Consider the following 15,494-nt stretch of genomic DNA (forward strand, 5'->3'; position numbering starts at 1 on the left):
GGGCATGCACCACCATACCAGCTAAGTGTAGTTATTAAACAAAATTAAAAATTCAATTTCCCAGTAGTACTAGCCACATGTGGCTAGTGGCTATTGTATCAGACAGAAAAGATATAGAGTAGTACCATCATCACAGAAAGTTTTATTGTACCGTATTGTTCTAGCCATCTGTGGACTGAATTATTCATGCTATTTCTGTTCTCCATTAGCATAGATACTGCTAACACTAAATATCAGCAGTAGCAATTTGGTGTATTGGAAAGAATACAATTGTCATAAATCCTGATTTTTATCCCTTATTAGTTGTGTGACCCTAGCTAAATAGGATCTCACTGAGCCTTGGGTTTTTTGTGAAATAAAAATGTTTGTATTTAGCTTATAGGGTTTATATCCCTGGCTCAGAGCGGGAGCTCAATAATTGATAGATTATTGAAAGTATAAAAAATAAACACTGGAACCCCATCATAACATGTGGCTCTTTCAAAGAGCTGTTAAAGAGACAACCTTTCAAACGTCCTTCACTGCATAACCATAAACACTGAAACAATAAGACCAGGCAAACTAGGATATTGAGTCCTATCCCCCAAATCAGCATTAAAATGGGCTTTCAATGTACCTAATGCTGCCAGCAGGGCGTGCAGGACGCTGACAAAGGAAGCAGCTCTCTTATCGTAAAATTGGTCCAGGGTGACCAAGACATCTTGAACCACATCTGCTACCAAAGGAAGCAGGCTAGCATCTGAGTTCCGCAGCATGACTTCCAAGACCTTTGGAGTATGAGGGTGCAGAGCTAGATGGCGCAGATTTAAAGAGATGCCATTCACCAAATAATCTGAATTTTGATTGATCAGGTGCTGCAGGGAGTCATAGCCACAAGCATGGCAAATGTCTACCATGGTACTGGTAGCCACCTGACTAATGAGCAGGGTTTGGTCTCCAGCTTTCTCAAATACTGGATAGAGGGCTGACATCAAGAGCAAACGAAAGTCTTTTCCTAGTGCATACGCAAACTGGCCAATCCCTTCCAACTGGATGCATATTTGCCAGATGTTGCTGTTCAAGGAGCAGATAGTGGGACCTGGCTTTGAGAAGGCTGGAGAAGACAGAACTTGGTGGGTGTGTACATTGGATGTGATGGCCTGGAGGCCTGGCTGCTTCATTAGCTCCTCTCCCTCTTCAGTTTCAATACAGGTAACCAAATACCAGTTTTCTTGGCTTGTATATTCTTCAAGTATAGATGTCACAATCCCTCTCAGTTCCTCTGGGCTCATTTCAGTATGTTTTTCATGCAGATCCTCCACCTCCAGTCCAGCAGCCCCTGTAACCAGTTCATTAAGGATCATGGCGGCTTGCTTCCGGTAAACCACAGATTCGTGGTACAGTTCCATAAAGTGATCCACAAGTAAATAGAGGTTCCCATAATAACCAAGAAGCTGACAAACCTGCCTTAAGAGCAAGAACACTCTCTCATCAGTGAAGAATCTGAAGTATCTCCTCTGGACTTGGTTCCATGGTCGCACAGATGAGGCATTTGGGGAAACATTCAGGTCTTCAGCATTCCAACGCCGCTCTTCCACAATTTTAATGTCAGCCACATCTAGCTCTAGAACTTGGATGAGTGCTTTGGCAAGGCGCTGGAGATGGACCACAGAGTTGAGAACAAAGTTTACTTTTGGGCCCAAGAGTTTCAGATAACCAAGAAACAAGGAGAGAGTGGAGAATTTGCCCTGATCATCCTGGGAGTTCATTAGGCGAGGAAGAGATGTGGCAAGGGAATGTAAACTTTCTGACAAGATGTCAGCAAGGGCTCTGTTGCCCACTACTACTTTCTGATCTGCAAAATGTCTCAGAAGTTTACTGCACTTGGATTGGACTTCAGGACTCTCATCATTTACTAGGCCCACTAAAGCCTTCAGGAGGGGACCAGCAGACTCAATCAGTGACTGACTGCACTTCAAAAGAAGGACCTCCACAAGTTCTACCAGTTCCAACCTCACCTTCCAGTGTGGGTGAACTGAAACATACTCGGTTATCTTTTTAATAAGGATTGCCAACTTGTCACCAGTATTTTTTACCCAATCTGCTTCCCTATGAACCATTAGCTCTGTAACTCTTTGCCCCACTGCAGGTTTTGCTGGGACCTTCGAGATTCTCCTGAGTTGTTCATCAGCCATAACGAAGCCCACTGTCTTGTAAAAGATCTTTAGGGAAGATACAACGATGCTGTGGCCTTGTTTAAAGTCTCCTGTAATAACTCTCGTCAGTGCAGTTGAAATTCCAGGTAAAAAAGAAGCAAACAAATCCCCCAGCTGCTGTTGCTCAGTCTCATCCAAGGACCTTGGATGGTCTTGACAATCACATTGCAAGAGTAGAACTTGTAAACATTTTAAGGAAGCAATTTTAATTTGCTTTGATTTCTCCTGTTCTGCCAAGCCCAACAGCAGAGACACAGCAAATCCTAATCGAGGAAGAATGGAGGGCTCATAAAAAGTCAGAATGATGTCCCCATAAGCCGAGTGCATTAAGGTGCTAAGTCCCCGGATCACAGCCAATTTCAACTCCTCTGACACAGCTGCAAGTTTTTGGGAATTGGGCGAATACAGACAGGCAGAAAGTTCTGAAAAGAGTTCCTGGAGAAGCTCTTGCTCTTTCACGCATGTTGAAGAAAGGACAAATGTGAGGCACTCTACCACGCTCTGGATCAAGCTCTCCCTCTTGGGACCTGGGGTCTTCAGGGTAAATCGCAAGGGGAAGAGGACATACTGCTGAAGTTCCTGTAGGGCACTGTCGCTCACGGCTTGTAATTGTGTCTGCAGATGTTCCACATTTTCCACTGTCTGTGTCTTTGTGAGCTGAACACAAACTGGACGTAAGACACCAAAGGCCTCCTCAGGAGTATCAAAAACTGCCATTGTGCGAATCTTCCTCTCACCGAGGGAACATCCTGTAGGCTGGAGGAAGGAATGATTTGATAAAGAGGGTCAAGCTCAAAGCAAATATGAAGTGAACTTGTATTCATTCATTCAACAGGCATTTAAGGGAGCCTATGTGTCAGCCACTGCCCAAGACACTAGGGGAGGAAAAAACCTGAAATGAGATAGGTGCTATTTTCAGAAGCCTCCAGTCGAGTGAGGGAAGTAAATACACAGTTATGAGAGTCTCTTAAGGATTAGAATAGACTTCAGTGTGGGATCCTCAGGGCGTGTGGAGGAATCATATCCCTGCAAAAGCCAGGATGGGATTCACAGAAAGATGATGCTTGAACACAACTTAGGGGAGGAATGAACAGGAACCCGTGGGCTAGTCTAAGGAGTTTGGGTTTTAACTGTGATGGTGACAGAGCATTGAAAGTTTTATCTTGTTAAAGTTGAGGAATACATAGCATAAAACATGCTGCCTTAATGTAAAGCTCAGTAAATTATGTACAGACCCATGGAAGCACTACCCAAAGCAATTCAGAGAATATTTCTAGCATCAAGAAGTTTCCCCCAGGCCCTTGTGCATCAATTCCTATTCCCACCACAATCCTGACTTCTATGATGAGAGAGTCCTTTTGCCTGTTCTTGTCATTGAGAGGTTTTTTAGTGTGGGTGGCTTATATGATCAACTTTATGCAATGAAAAGACCCCCTGGCAGCTGGGAATACAGAATAAGGATCAGGGCTGGGTGAGACTGAAGGCAATGCAAAAACAGATGGGAGTATCTAGAGGGATGGGGAAACCAGGAGGGTACACTATCACAGAAATCCTGGGAGAAGAGATTCCTGCAGGATGGAAAAAAGGCAGGCAAAGGAGATGAGTTTATAGGTAGAAGCAGAAGCTGAGCAACTTAATACCTGAGAGTCTTTCTTTTGTCTGTGAGGAGAAATTTAAAGTCATGGACTGACCGTGAACAAGAAAGGGGATTAACACAGGACTTGAGGAGAGAAAAGTCTCCTATTCCCTCTGGGGAAGCAGGGCTTGCTGAGAAGCTTTAACGTGTGGCTCAAGGGTATGGAGGATTGAGCTGAAGCTGTGTATAACCTGTAAGTGTGTATAACCTAAAATGTTGGCCCTGGATGGAGGTTTATAGATCATCTAGTCTAGGGGTCTTTCTCTTTTTTTCTCTGCTTGCTATGGCTTCTGAAAAGACGATGTTAAGAAAGTTGCTGCTGCATTTCGTAGGCTTCTGTCCTGGGTCCGGAGCCCAGGTGTCTGTGCTATGCAGAATCTGAAAACAAACCACAGGGAGAACGCGGAGAACCCTGAGAGCCAGGAAATGTCTCACACTTCAGAGTCACAGGTTGTTCTGCTGTGCAGGAACTGAGGATCCCAAGAAGCCCTACTCCTGAGAACCAGGAAATGATTATTATTTATCTCTTCCAAGATGTATATTGTATTGAGCCATGCCCTTGGGCTTCAAGTGTTTGGGTACTTTGTGATTTATAGAGAGGACACATGGTTCCTAAAAATACAGTAAATGATGAGTGTGCAATGAAATCCTGAGACTGGATGGAATTGTTAACATTTATGGATATAGCCATTGATTTTACTGAAGAGGGGTGGGAATGCCTTCAGCCTGCTCAGAAATATTTATACAGAGATGTGATGCTAGAGAACTATAGAAACTTGGCCTTCTTGGCCATGACTCCTAATCATATCCAAGAATATTCACCAGAAAAGAGCCTAAAACATATATTTCATGAAGTGATAAGTGCAAAATATAGAAGTTGTGATCTTGACTATTTCCCACAAAAGAAAATATGGAAAACTACAAGTGAGAGTGAATACCAGAAATCATATAAAAAATCAGGCCTTGTTCATCACCAGATAATTTATACTGGAGAGAAGCCCTACAAATATAAAGAATGTTGCAAAGCTTTTAGTAAAAAAAAAAAAGTCTTATTTACCACAGAGGAACCCACAATGGAAAGAAGCCCTAAAAATGTAAAGGTTGTGGCAAAGCTTTCGGTCAAAAATCAAACCTTATTTGCCACAAGAGAACTCACACTGGAGAGAAGCCCTACAAATGTAAAGATTGTGACAAAGCTTTTGGTCGAAAATCAGACCTTATTTGCCACAGCAGAAATCACACTGGAGAGAAGTCCTACAAATGTACAGAATGTGGCAAAGCTTTCAGTCAAAAATCATACCTTACTTGCCACATCAGAACTCACTCTGGAGAGAAGCCTTACAAATGTAAAGATTGTGACAAAGCTTTTGGTCGAAAATCAGACCTTATTTGCCACATCAGAACTCACTCTGGAGAGAAGCCTTACAAATGTAAAGAATGTGGCAAAACTTTCAGTTTAAAATCACTCCTAATTTGCCACAGAGGAACTCACACTGGAGAGAAGCCCTACAAATATAAATACTGTGGCAAAGCTTTTGGTCAAAAATCAAACCTTATTTACCACAGCAGAACTCACACTGGAGAGAAGCCCTATAAATGTAAAGATTGTGGCAAAGTTTTTGGTCAAAAATCACACCTTATTTACCACAGAACTCACACTGGAGAGAAGCCCTACAAATGTACAGAATGTGGCAAAGCTTTTGGTCACAAATCATACCTTATTTGTCGCAGCAGAACTCATAGTGGAGAGAAGCCCTGCAAATGTACAGAATGTGGCAAAGCTTTTGGTGACAAATAAAACCTTATTCGCCACAGCAGAAATTAGAGTGGAGAGAAGCCCTACAAATATAAAGAATGTGGCAAAGCTTTTGGTCAAAAAATAGACCTTATTCACCATAGCAGAACTCACTGGAGAGAAGCCCTACAAATGTAAAGAATGTGGCAAAGCTTTTACTCAAAAAATAGGCTTTATTTGCCACATCAGAACTCACACTAGAGAGAAGCCTTACAAATGTAAAGAATGTGGCAAAGCATTCAGTCAAAAATCACACCTTATTTGCCACAACAGAACTCACACTGGAGAGAAGCCTCACAAATGCAAATAGGTGACAAAGTTTTTACTCAAATTTTACCCCTTATTTGCCACATAAGCATTTACACTGGAGAGAAGCCTTACAAATATAAGGAATGTTGCAAAGCTTTTAGCAATAAAACAGGCCGTATTCACCACAACAGAACTCACACTGGAGAATAGCCCTACAAATGTGAATAATGTAGAAAAGCTTTTAATAAAAAATAAAACTTTATTTGCCACAGCAGAAGACATGCTGGTGAATGTGAAATGTGAATAAAGTGATAATACTTTTAAAGGTAGACTAAACCTTGGGGCTGGGGTTGTGGTTCAGTGGTAAAGTGCTAGCCTCGCATGTGTGAGATCTTGGGTTTTATCCTCAGCACCACATAAAAATAAATAAGTGAAATAAAGGTATTATGTCCAACTACCAAAAAAAAAAAAAAAAAGAGAGAAAGTTGCTGCTGCCAGTCTACCCACAACTCAATAGTGCTCTTGGTCCCAGTGGTTATAGGACTTGCAGGCAGGTGGTGACTGGTGGGTGTGGGCCCAGACCTGCTCAGTCCAAAGAAACCTAGAGTTGGGTTTCTTCCTCTCTCCATCAACAGGGATCTCTAGAGCATAAATGGGACTCTTTAAACCCTAGAGAGTCTAGTCCACTGAGCTCCAGGGACCCCTGTGAGGAAGGGCACTGCTGGCCTCTGTGTGGCTTCTTGAGAAGAAATCTCCTGGTCTCTGTGTCCCCGAGTGTGGGAGGCCAACCTTATGGGTGACTGAGTTACACTCCCCAGCTGGGTGCTGAGGTGCTCAGTCATAGAAATGGGTGTGTCTTGCTACAGCCCCATGGGTGAAGCTATGCTTACCTGTTCCTTTGTAATATAACCCCTTGCCCTGTTTAAGATAGAATCTTCCATAGAAGTGCCTTGTGTGGGTCCCCTTCTCTTACTGTGCCCTTGGGTGTGGCCTACCCAGGTGTCAGTCAACCTGCTAACAGTGGACATCATGAAGACAGACTCAGCCCCCTGAAACCTGACCCCTTGCCTCATTTGAATAGCTTCTCCTCAATAAAAGGGGTCAGCGCGTGCTCTCGCTCTCTCTCTTTCTGCAGACCCTTAAGGTCAGAGGAGCATCACAGCAACCCAAAAGAAAAAGGTATCTGTGTCTCTTGTGTGGTTATTTCGTGCAGCCCAGTTAGCCCAGTTTAACTAGAGGGACCCCTGAGCCTTTTAGTCACGAGAACAGAAACCCGGCACCTGAGAAGTCAGAGAAAGGAAGAAGCTCAAATCCTCCTTATTGTAGGTTAGGGAACTGCCATGTGTGGACGCCACAAAGCTTTGTATGGGCATCAGATCACACACTGATGATCCAGAGGCTGCTGTGCCATCTCCCCTGCACAAGATATCACTGGACTAATGAGTGGGAAAGAATGATAACTGCTTAATGGGACCCAGCAGTCCAAAGTAGGAAGAGTATTTCAGCACTCCTCTAGGTGGTCAATCTTCAATTAACAGAACCACTAAAAGAGGCAGAGAAGAATTTGATTAAAAAGACCAATTAAAGAAGTTCAATTATGGGAAAGACAAATTTCTTAGAATTAAAAACATATGAGTTTCCATACCAAAAGAGTTCAACTGATGAAATAGAAGATGAAGATAGTTAATTGTTGAGACCCACTGAATGACCTGGAAGATCTAGTAGACCTTTCATAAAACTCTGAGCAGGAATATAAAAAGCTGGGAACTGTGGGACAGATCTGGGAGAAGCAAGTGTAAATAACTGGGAATTTGGAAGGGGAAAAGGAACAGATGGAGGAGCTAAGGCAAACAAACACCTGAAACATTTCCCTTAGTTGTCAAAAGATTTATCTGGATATTGAAAAGCCTGAAGGATACACACCTAGTTGATTTCAAGTAAAATTCCTGAACTCTAAAGATGAAGAGAAAAATCATAAATATGTTCAGGAAGAAACAAATAACTTAGGAAAGAAAAAGAGACTGACTTTGAACTCTTCCTCTTCAATCATGGATCCTAGAAGACAGTGGAATAGCACCTGCTGATCATAAATGAAGTGTTGTGGCCTCTAAACCCTATGAACAGCTAAGACATTCACCTGTCAAGGTGGAAGAACAACATGCAAGGATTTAGAGAAAGAATCACCCATATGTTTTACTAGAGAAGATGCCTGAGAATGGGCGCTATTCAAACAAAACAGAGATTCAAGAAGGGAAGATGAGTGAAAAAGAAAAAAATGGTAATTTTTTTTTCTTTTAGCAGGGAAAAATCTTCTTCAAATAAAATGTCTAAGTGGAAACTCAATACATAAAACAAACAAAATCTAAGGGTCTCTTGTCTCTGGTGTGTGGACAATAGCCTGGGGCTCTGTGTCTCTCTTATTCACTTTAAGAGTTTCATGAAGATAACTTGGGGGCCCCAAAGTGGTAGTCCAAACTATGTCCTCAGATGATATGACAAAAACTATAACAGCACTGATGAAATGGGAACACACACTGTCCAAAACTGAACTCATCTGCTTTTTCTATTATATTTCCTTTGTGATTTACGGTCCTCACTCCAGCCAGGAACCTTAGAATCTCTGCTTTCTTTTACCTCCCTCTTGATCCCACCACTCCCTCCATTTCACCACTGATGGTAACTCCACGTGTCACACTGCACTGACTGCAACAGTTTCCTCTCGGGTCCCTTGTATCCTGTGCCTGCCCTTCTTGAATCCACATTTCAAACGACATGTGATCTTTCTGATCACTCTTCTCCACAGTTAAAATTCTTCAACTACTTTCCCACAGCCTGATGAAAGTACAAACACATTTTACCATAGCTTATAGGACCCTCTGCCTTTAGGCCCTGCCTATCTCACCAACTTCTTCACTCTTGATTCACCCCCTGAATGCTAAACAATAATCACGTAAAGTTATACAACTTCTAAAAAGATGGTGCTATTTCATATTTGTCTCCTTTCTCCTACCATTGTATGCACCTCTATTACAGTGACAGGCTGCATTACTTGTGCACATGTCTTACCTACTTTATACTGGGGCTCTTTGAGGCAGTGACAATTCTAAACCTAGAAGCAAGAACATATGATACCTGACAACATCTGTACAAATTCTGCTTTCGAGTAAGATATTGTACAGAGTTCGAGTAAGATATTGTACAGAGTGGCAGGTCCACACATGTTGAAGACTAACAAAGTCCAATAATTTACAAAAATATTTCTTAAAGTATTCATTACCTGAACTAATAACCTAGCAAGGGGAGTATGTTCAGAGGAGTCAACAATCAGTTGCTTTTTTTTTTTTTTTTGCCCTTGGTACATTTACTGATCCTGGACATGGACTCAAGATTAGGGCATGGCTATCAGTAAGGAAAGAGAATCCACAGTGGTCATGTGAGGCTGGAAGACATAACTACATCCTTGAGAGACCTCAAAATGCAAGGCTTCAGCAGTTGGGGACAAAGAATACAGTAGGTATTTGGGTGTTCTTCAAAGTTAAAGTGACAAAACGGGAGACAATACTTGGCTAGTATCTCCTCAAGATATTTAGCAAATTTTGAATCCACATGAAGCAGCAGGTTAAAGAACTAAGCTGAAAGCCTTGGAAGGGCAGAGCTGACTCCTGACAGTCTTTCAAGTCTAAGGAGACAGACTGCCTTTGAAGTTCTCAACTGAAAGCCCTGGGAATCACCCTCTATCAACAAGGATGACAGGGTTGAGCCGTTTCAGGATTGCAGTCCGGAGTGACCCAGCTTAATTCCTTAAATTCAAGTTTTCAGCTCCCCACCTCTCTTAACCGAACAGAGAAGGGTTCCTGCCTGGTGGAAAGTAATATTTCCTAGTGCTACTAAGATTCTTTTCAATGTCTTATGCACAATAAGAATTTTTTTGAATATAGACTACAGAACTGATAATCAAGAGGAAAAACAGACAATAAAAGCAGACTCTTAGGAAACCCAAATATTGGAGTTAGCAGTCAAGGCCTTTAAATAAATAAGATTAATATAGTCAAGAAAGAAAGGAACACTGTTTTTTTTTATTTTGAAAAGATGTTACTTATTGCTATCTTCTTTTTTACCTGTATTTGAAGATATTAAAGCTACAAGTTGTAACTAGACAATTTAAAGAATTCAAGGTATGTTTTTCTAACATGAATTCAATTGAACCCATATAATTATACTTAAAAGGTGACTACATAGTTATTAAATTTGAGGATTATAGTTTATTTAAGTAGACTTTTACTTTTAAAACATGTTTAAAATATGGTGGTATAAATCTTAATTACTTTTTTGTTTTTTAAATAAAATATTCTCTACAAACTATTATTTTTTGGAAACTTTTATTTAAAATAAATTTGAAAATCTTTCATTTTTCAAGTAAATATACATACCCAAAAGGAAAATACAGATAAAGTAAATAAGTAGAAGGGTAAAGAATTTTACCACAAAACTGGTTGGAATCTATTAAAAAACAAAATCAAACGAACACTGTAAAACAGAGAAATAAAGTATCTATAATTAAGAACTCAAGGCAAGGTTTTATCAGGTTTGTCTTCTGCTAAACTGGACTTAGCTGAAGGCATGATTGATGATTTGGAACACAGACCAATTTAAAAAAAAAAAAAAAACAACCCAAACTCAACCAAAGGAAAAATAATAGCAAACACAGGTGATAAAAGGCAGGGGGGATATACCAAAAGGTCCCACTGTGAGTCCCAGAAGACAGTACATAAAGCAGAAGCAATACTAAAATGTCCAAAACAAATGAAAGAGATCAACCCACAGATTCAAGAAATTCAGGAAATCCCAAGTTGAGCAATACAAACAGAGGCATACAGACACATTACAGTCAATCTGTTGAAAATCAAAAACAAAGAGTAAAATCTTAAAAGCAGAGAAACAATAAAACTGACTGCTGACTTTTCAACTGAAATGACAAAATCTAGAAATCAAAAAATACTATAAGAGAATAACTACCGACTATGAATTTATACCATACAAAAATATTTTTTAAAACAGATGGTATAGCCAGGTGCGGTGGTGCACACCTGTAATCCCAGTGGCTCTGGAGGCTGAGGCAGGAGGATTACAAGTTCAAAGCCAGCCTCAGCAAAAGTGAGGTGCTATGCAACTTGTCTCTAAATTAAAAATACAAAATAGGGCTGGGGAGGTGGCTGAGTGCCCCTGAGTTCAATCCCCGGTACCAAAAACAAAATGAAGGTATGACTGGGGACATTAGCTGAATGATAGAGCACTTGTGAGGCTGTAGACTCTATCCCTCACAGGGAGGAGGAAAGTAAAATAAAGATGTTTTTAGACAAACAAAAAACAGAGGAAATTCACTGCTATGAGAGCTACACTAAAGGAAAACATAAAGTGGTAAAATGAACATAGAAGCATAGCATTGTAGGTAGAAATGAAGGAAATAAAATGTCAATAAAAAGAATATTAACTGTATAAAGCAACAACTATTATGTCTTTTGTAGTTTAGGTGTACATAAAACTAAAATGCTAGATAATAAAAATGCACCAAATGCAGGGAAGGGGAGGGAGCTGTGTTCTAAGCATCTATACATAGTATCAGGAAATGGTAAAATCTTTTGCGTTAGAGTGTAGCATGTCAAGATGTTGAATGCATGTTTAAATCTACAGGATAAACTCTAATATAACTGTAAAGGGATATCTACCTAACAAGTCCATCAGGCAGTAAAAATGGAATAAAATTTTTGATTAATCCAAAGGAAGACAAAAATGAGGAAAACGTAAAACTGATGAGCCAAATAGAAAACAAACACTAAGAGGGCAGACAGAAGTCTAACTAGAACAGGAGCTACACTAAGTCAGTTTCTCAGCAGGTATACTATTAACATTTTGGGCTGCATAATCATCTGTTGGTGGAAGGCTATGCTGTGTGCATTGTAGGCTACTTGGCAGCTTCCTTGGCCTTGAGCATTTGGCCATGCATATATCCACAGATGCCAAAAGCATTTCCCCAGGGGTAGCAACCAAAAATGTCTCCAGCCAGGGCCAAGTATCTTGTGGAGCCCAAATACTGCCCCTGGAAAAAAATCATTGGTAAAGTCAAAATAATTCCAAGCAAAACCCCTGCAGGACTTACGTAACATGATTCTAAAATGTTATGGAAGTGTAAATGACCTAGAGTAGCAAAGATAATCCTGAAGAAGAGGAAAGAAATTAGAAAATTTATACTATCTCATTTCAGAATTGACTGTAAAGGTACAATAATTAGTGTGTAATTGGCATAAAGAAAGATAAATGGATTATTGGAGAATAATACAGTCCAGAAATAGAACTACACATAGAACAGAGCTCAAATCTAGGTCAACACATCTGACAAAGGTAACAATGAAATGAAGTGAGAGAAAGAAGAGTCTTTTCATTTAGAGGTGCCACATCATCCAGCTATCCATATGAAAAATACTTAGTAGTCACCAGATCGTACCTAACCTTATATACACTATGTTTCTTCCTATACATACAAGTCTATGATAAAGTTATTAAAACACTAAGCATAGTAAGAAATTAGCAACAATAATCATGACACAGAACAATGATAACAATATACTAGAGTAAAAATTAGGTGTGTGTAATCTCTCTTAAAGAGTCAAGACTAATAATGTTTTTGGACCATGGATAACTAGAGGTAACTGAAACCATAAAAACCAAAACTGCAGATAAGGATGACGGTGTGTGTGTGTGTGTGTGTGTGTGTGTGTGTTTTCGAGCGCATTCATGCATGTGTCTTTCTCTGTCTAGATTTCATCTCATATCAGGTTTAAATGTGAAATGGAAAACAAGAAAGCTTTCCAAAGAAAACAGAGCAGAACATTTTTGTGAGCTTGCAGTAGGCAAAGATTTCTTAAACAGGATATAAAAACAGGATACAGAAAAGGAAAAAAATTGGCCAGGTGTGGTAGGGCACACCACAGGTACTCAAGAGATTGACGGGAAGATTATAAATTTAAGGTCAGACTGCAAAATTTAGTGAGATCATGTCACCAAAGAAAATATAAAAAGGGGTCTAGAGATACAGCTCAAAGATAGAGCACTAGTCTAGTACGCATGAGGCCCTGGGTTTAATCCCCAGCACTGAAAAGAATCAAAAAACTGGATAACAATAAAAATAAGAACTGTTCAGCAAAACACACCATTCTTTTTTTTTTCTTAAAAGCCAAATTTTTATAGCTATCAAAAATTTGATTATATAAACATGTAAGAATTATTCTATGAACATATTAAAATAAACACAAAGCTATTTACTGTATTTTTTGAACAGCAACAAAATTGGAAACAACCAAATGTCAATAAATGAGACAGTGGTAAATACATTATTTTATATCCATAAAATAGAAATATTAGGCAGCTGTTAACAAAAAGAAGATATAATATAATTTACTATAGTATAAATCTCTATAATACAGAAAATATTTAATATACAGCATTTAGAAAAGAAAATAAATCAAACAATTTGATTCCCATTTTTAAAATAGATAGATTTCTCTACATGCATACTCTTGAATCTGTCTATCTCTGTTGAATTGTATTATAAGTTCATAAAGACAATATTTTTTATTTTATAACTTTGCATATCATTTAAACTTTAAAAATAAAAACAGTAGGCTGGGATTGTGGCTCAGTGGCAGGTCCTTGCCTCAGCACCACATTAAAATAAGTAAATTAATTAAATAAAGGTATCGTGTCCATCCACGACTAAAAAATATTAAAAATAAAATAAAAACAGCAAAAAACTGTTTGGTGTAATGTTAAATGGTGAAGAGTTCACTGTAGAGAAGTAAAAGGTACTCCACTGTTCACTCTGTAGCTTTAGAAATTATTTGACTTCACTGGGTTCCCACTTCCTTATCAGTGAAATAACTGAATTCATTGAAAATATAATCTGTAAATTTTCTTATAGTCCTAACAATATATTTTTTCTATATAAATAATCCAACATGGAATGTTTGAAACTTTTTTGGAGGACTGAAGTATTAATTTTGAGTAAATATTAATTTTTATAGCTTCTAAAATGAACAGATTTCTATTTTGTATGCAGGCTATAGTCATGTCTTTAAAACAAAAAGCAAGTAACATATTATTGAAAACACACCATTCTGAGGATGAAAAAGCAACCTACAAAGACAGGAAGATGTTTGCTGTATATTTAACAAAATGCTCATATCCGAATGTATAAAAAATTTTAGAAATAAACCATTAAAAAAATAACTCAGCAGAACTATGGAGAAGGACTTGCACAGATCTATAACAGCAAAGGGTATACAAATGCTAGTACACACAGAAGGCTATTCAACATCATGAGTCAGGAAAATTCAATTCAGAAGGGCTAAATTGAAAAAATAAAGGAAAAAAAAAAGGAAAGGACAATACTAGGCATTAGCAAAGATATGAAACGACTAGAACTCTCAGTACTGGTTGATGCATAAATTGGCATGATTACTTCAGGAATTCTTTTGCAGCACCTGTTAGTCTAAAGGTACATATAGGTGTGCTCTATGATCTAGCCATTCCACTCTTTGATATATACCCAACAGAAGATGAATAGTTTCTCAGAAGATGTGTTCTAGAATACACCATCACAATCACCCTTTAGGGAGGATACTCAAATGCCATCTACAGCAGAATGGATATTGTGGTATATTCTCTCAATGGAATGTTAAACAGATGAAGATTTATCACAGAGATCTTCTAAAGAATGGGTTAAGGCTCAGAAATATATAAACCAGATTTCTGTAAGAAAGACAGTATAACACATTGCTACTTTGATATAACTATAAAAGGCAATCATATAGCTTTATGGGATGGCCATGAAATCATACTTGTGTGACAATACGTCAATTACAGAAGGAACTGTCTGAAGATTTAGAGCCTTATGAGTACCTACATTCTACTCCTATAAAGTGCAACCCTGATTATTTAAAGTGGCACTGCTGTGAAGTTTGATGTTTCTATAGCTAACATCAACAGGGGCATTCTGGCCCAAAAGTGATACTGGGATATGGCCTGCAGAACAAGCTCACTCCAGGTAAATAGAGAAAATGCTTAAGAGTTCAGATAGTAACTAAAAAAGCATGAATGCACAGTTCTAGGCTGTTTCCCCCTTTCTAGTTTAATGTACCCGTGTGGTCTTGGGAAGCAGTCACTGCAGGGGTGGCAGAAGAGACCTGCAACTAGAGAGCAGGCAATCCTCTTCCCCTGCTCCCCATCACTCGGTCTTGTCACCAGATGAGCTATGTAAGATCACAGTGTACAGGTGGTGGAGACAAATGGAATACTCTGTACAGGACAAGGTGTAATACTTTACAGACATTTAAAGGATAGATGGTGGATCAAAGGTACATATACTATTATCACACAAGCAAGAAATGAAAAGGGTGGGGAAGAAGTGCAAAAGGAGTTTGGAAATAGAATGAACACCAACAAAGAATCTCTTGGGAGGAAGAAGGATCCCTGCTGGAGTGGGAGGACTATATGCGTGGGGCTAGGCAGAAGGACTGCTCAAAGCAAAAGGCCTGTCACAAGCACTGCCCAGAAGGGAGAAAAC

The 15,494-nt window shown here is 39.2% G+C and overlaps 1 protein-coding gene across 1 annotated transcript in view; it reads right to left on the reverse strand.

Annotated features, from left to right (window-relative positions):
- The window catches only part of Tti1 (TELO2 interacting protein 1), a 50,298-nt gene that overhangs the window by 25,769 nt on the left and 9,035 nt on the right, over window positions 1–15,494 (reverse strand). Inside the window, exon 2 of the mRNA XM_005329849.5 lies at window positions 617–2,951. Coding sequence (XP_005329906.1) covers window positions 617–2,912 — 2,296 coding nt within the window. The 5' untranslated portion in view covers window positions 2,913–2,951. The remainder of the gene's footprint in view (window positions 1–616; window positions 2,952–15,494) is intronic.

Source organism: Ictidomys tridecemlineatus, chromosome 5, assembly GCF_052094955.1.
Source record: "Ictidomys tridecemlineatus isolate mIctTri1 chromosome 5, mIctTri1.hap1, whole genome shotgun sequence".
NCBI classification, from domain to species: Eukaryota; Metazoa; Chordata; class Mammalia; order Rodentia; family Sciuridae; genus Ictidomys; species Ictidomys tridecemlineatus.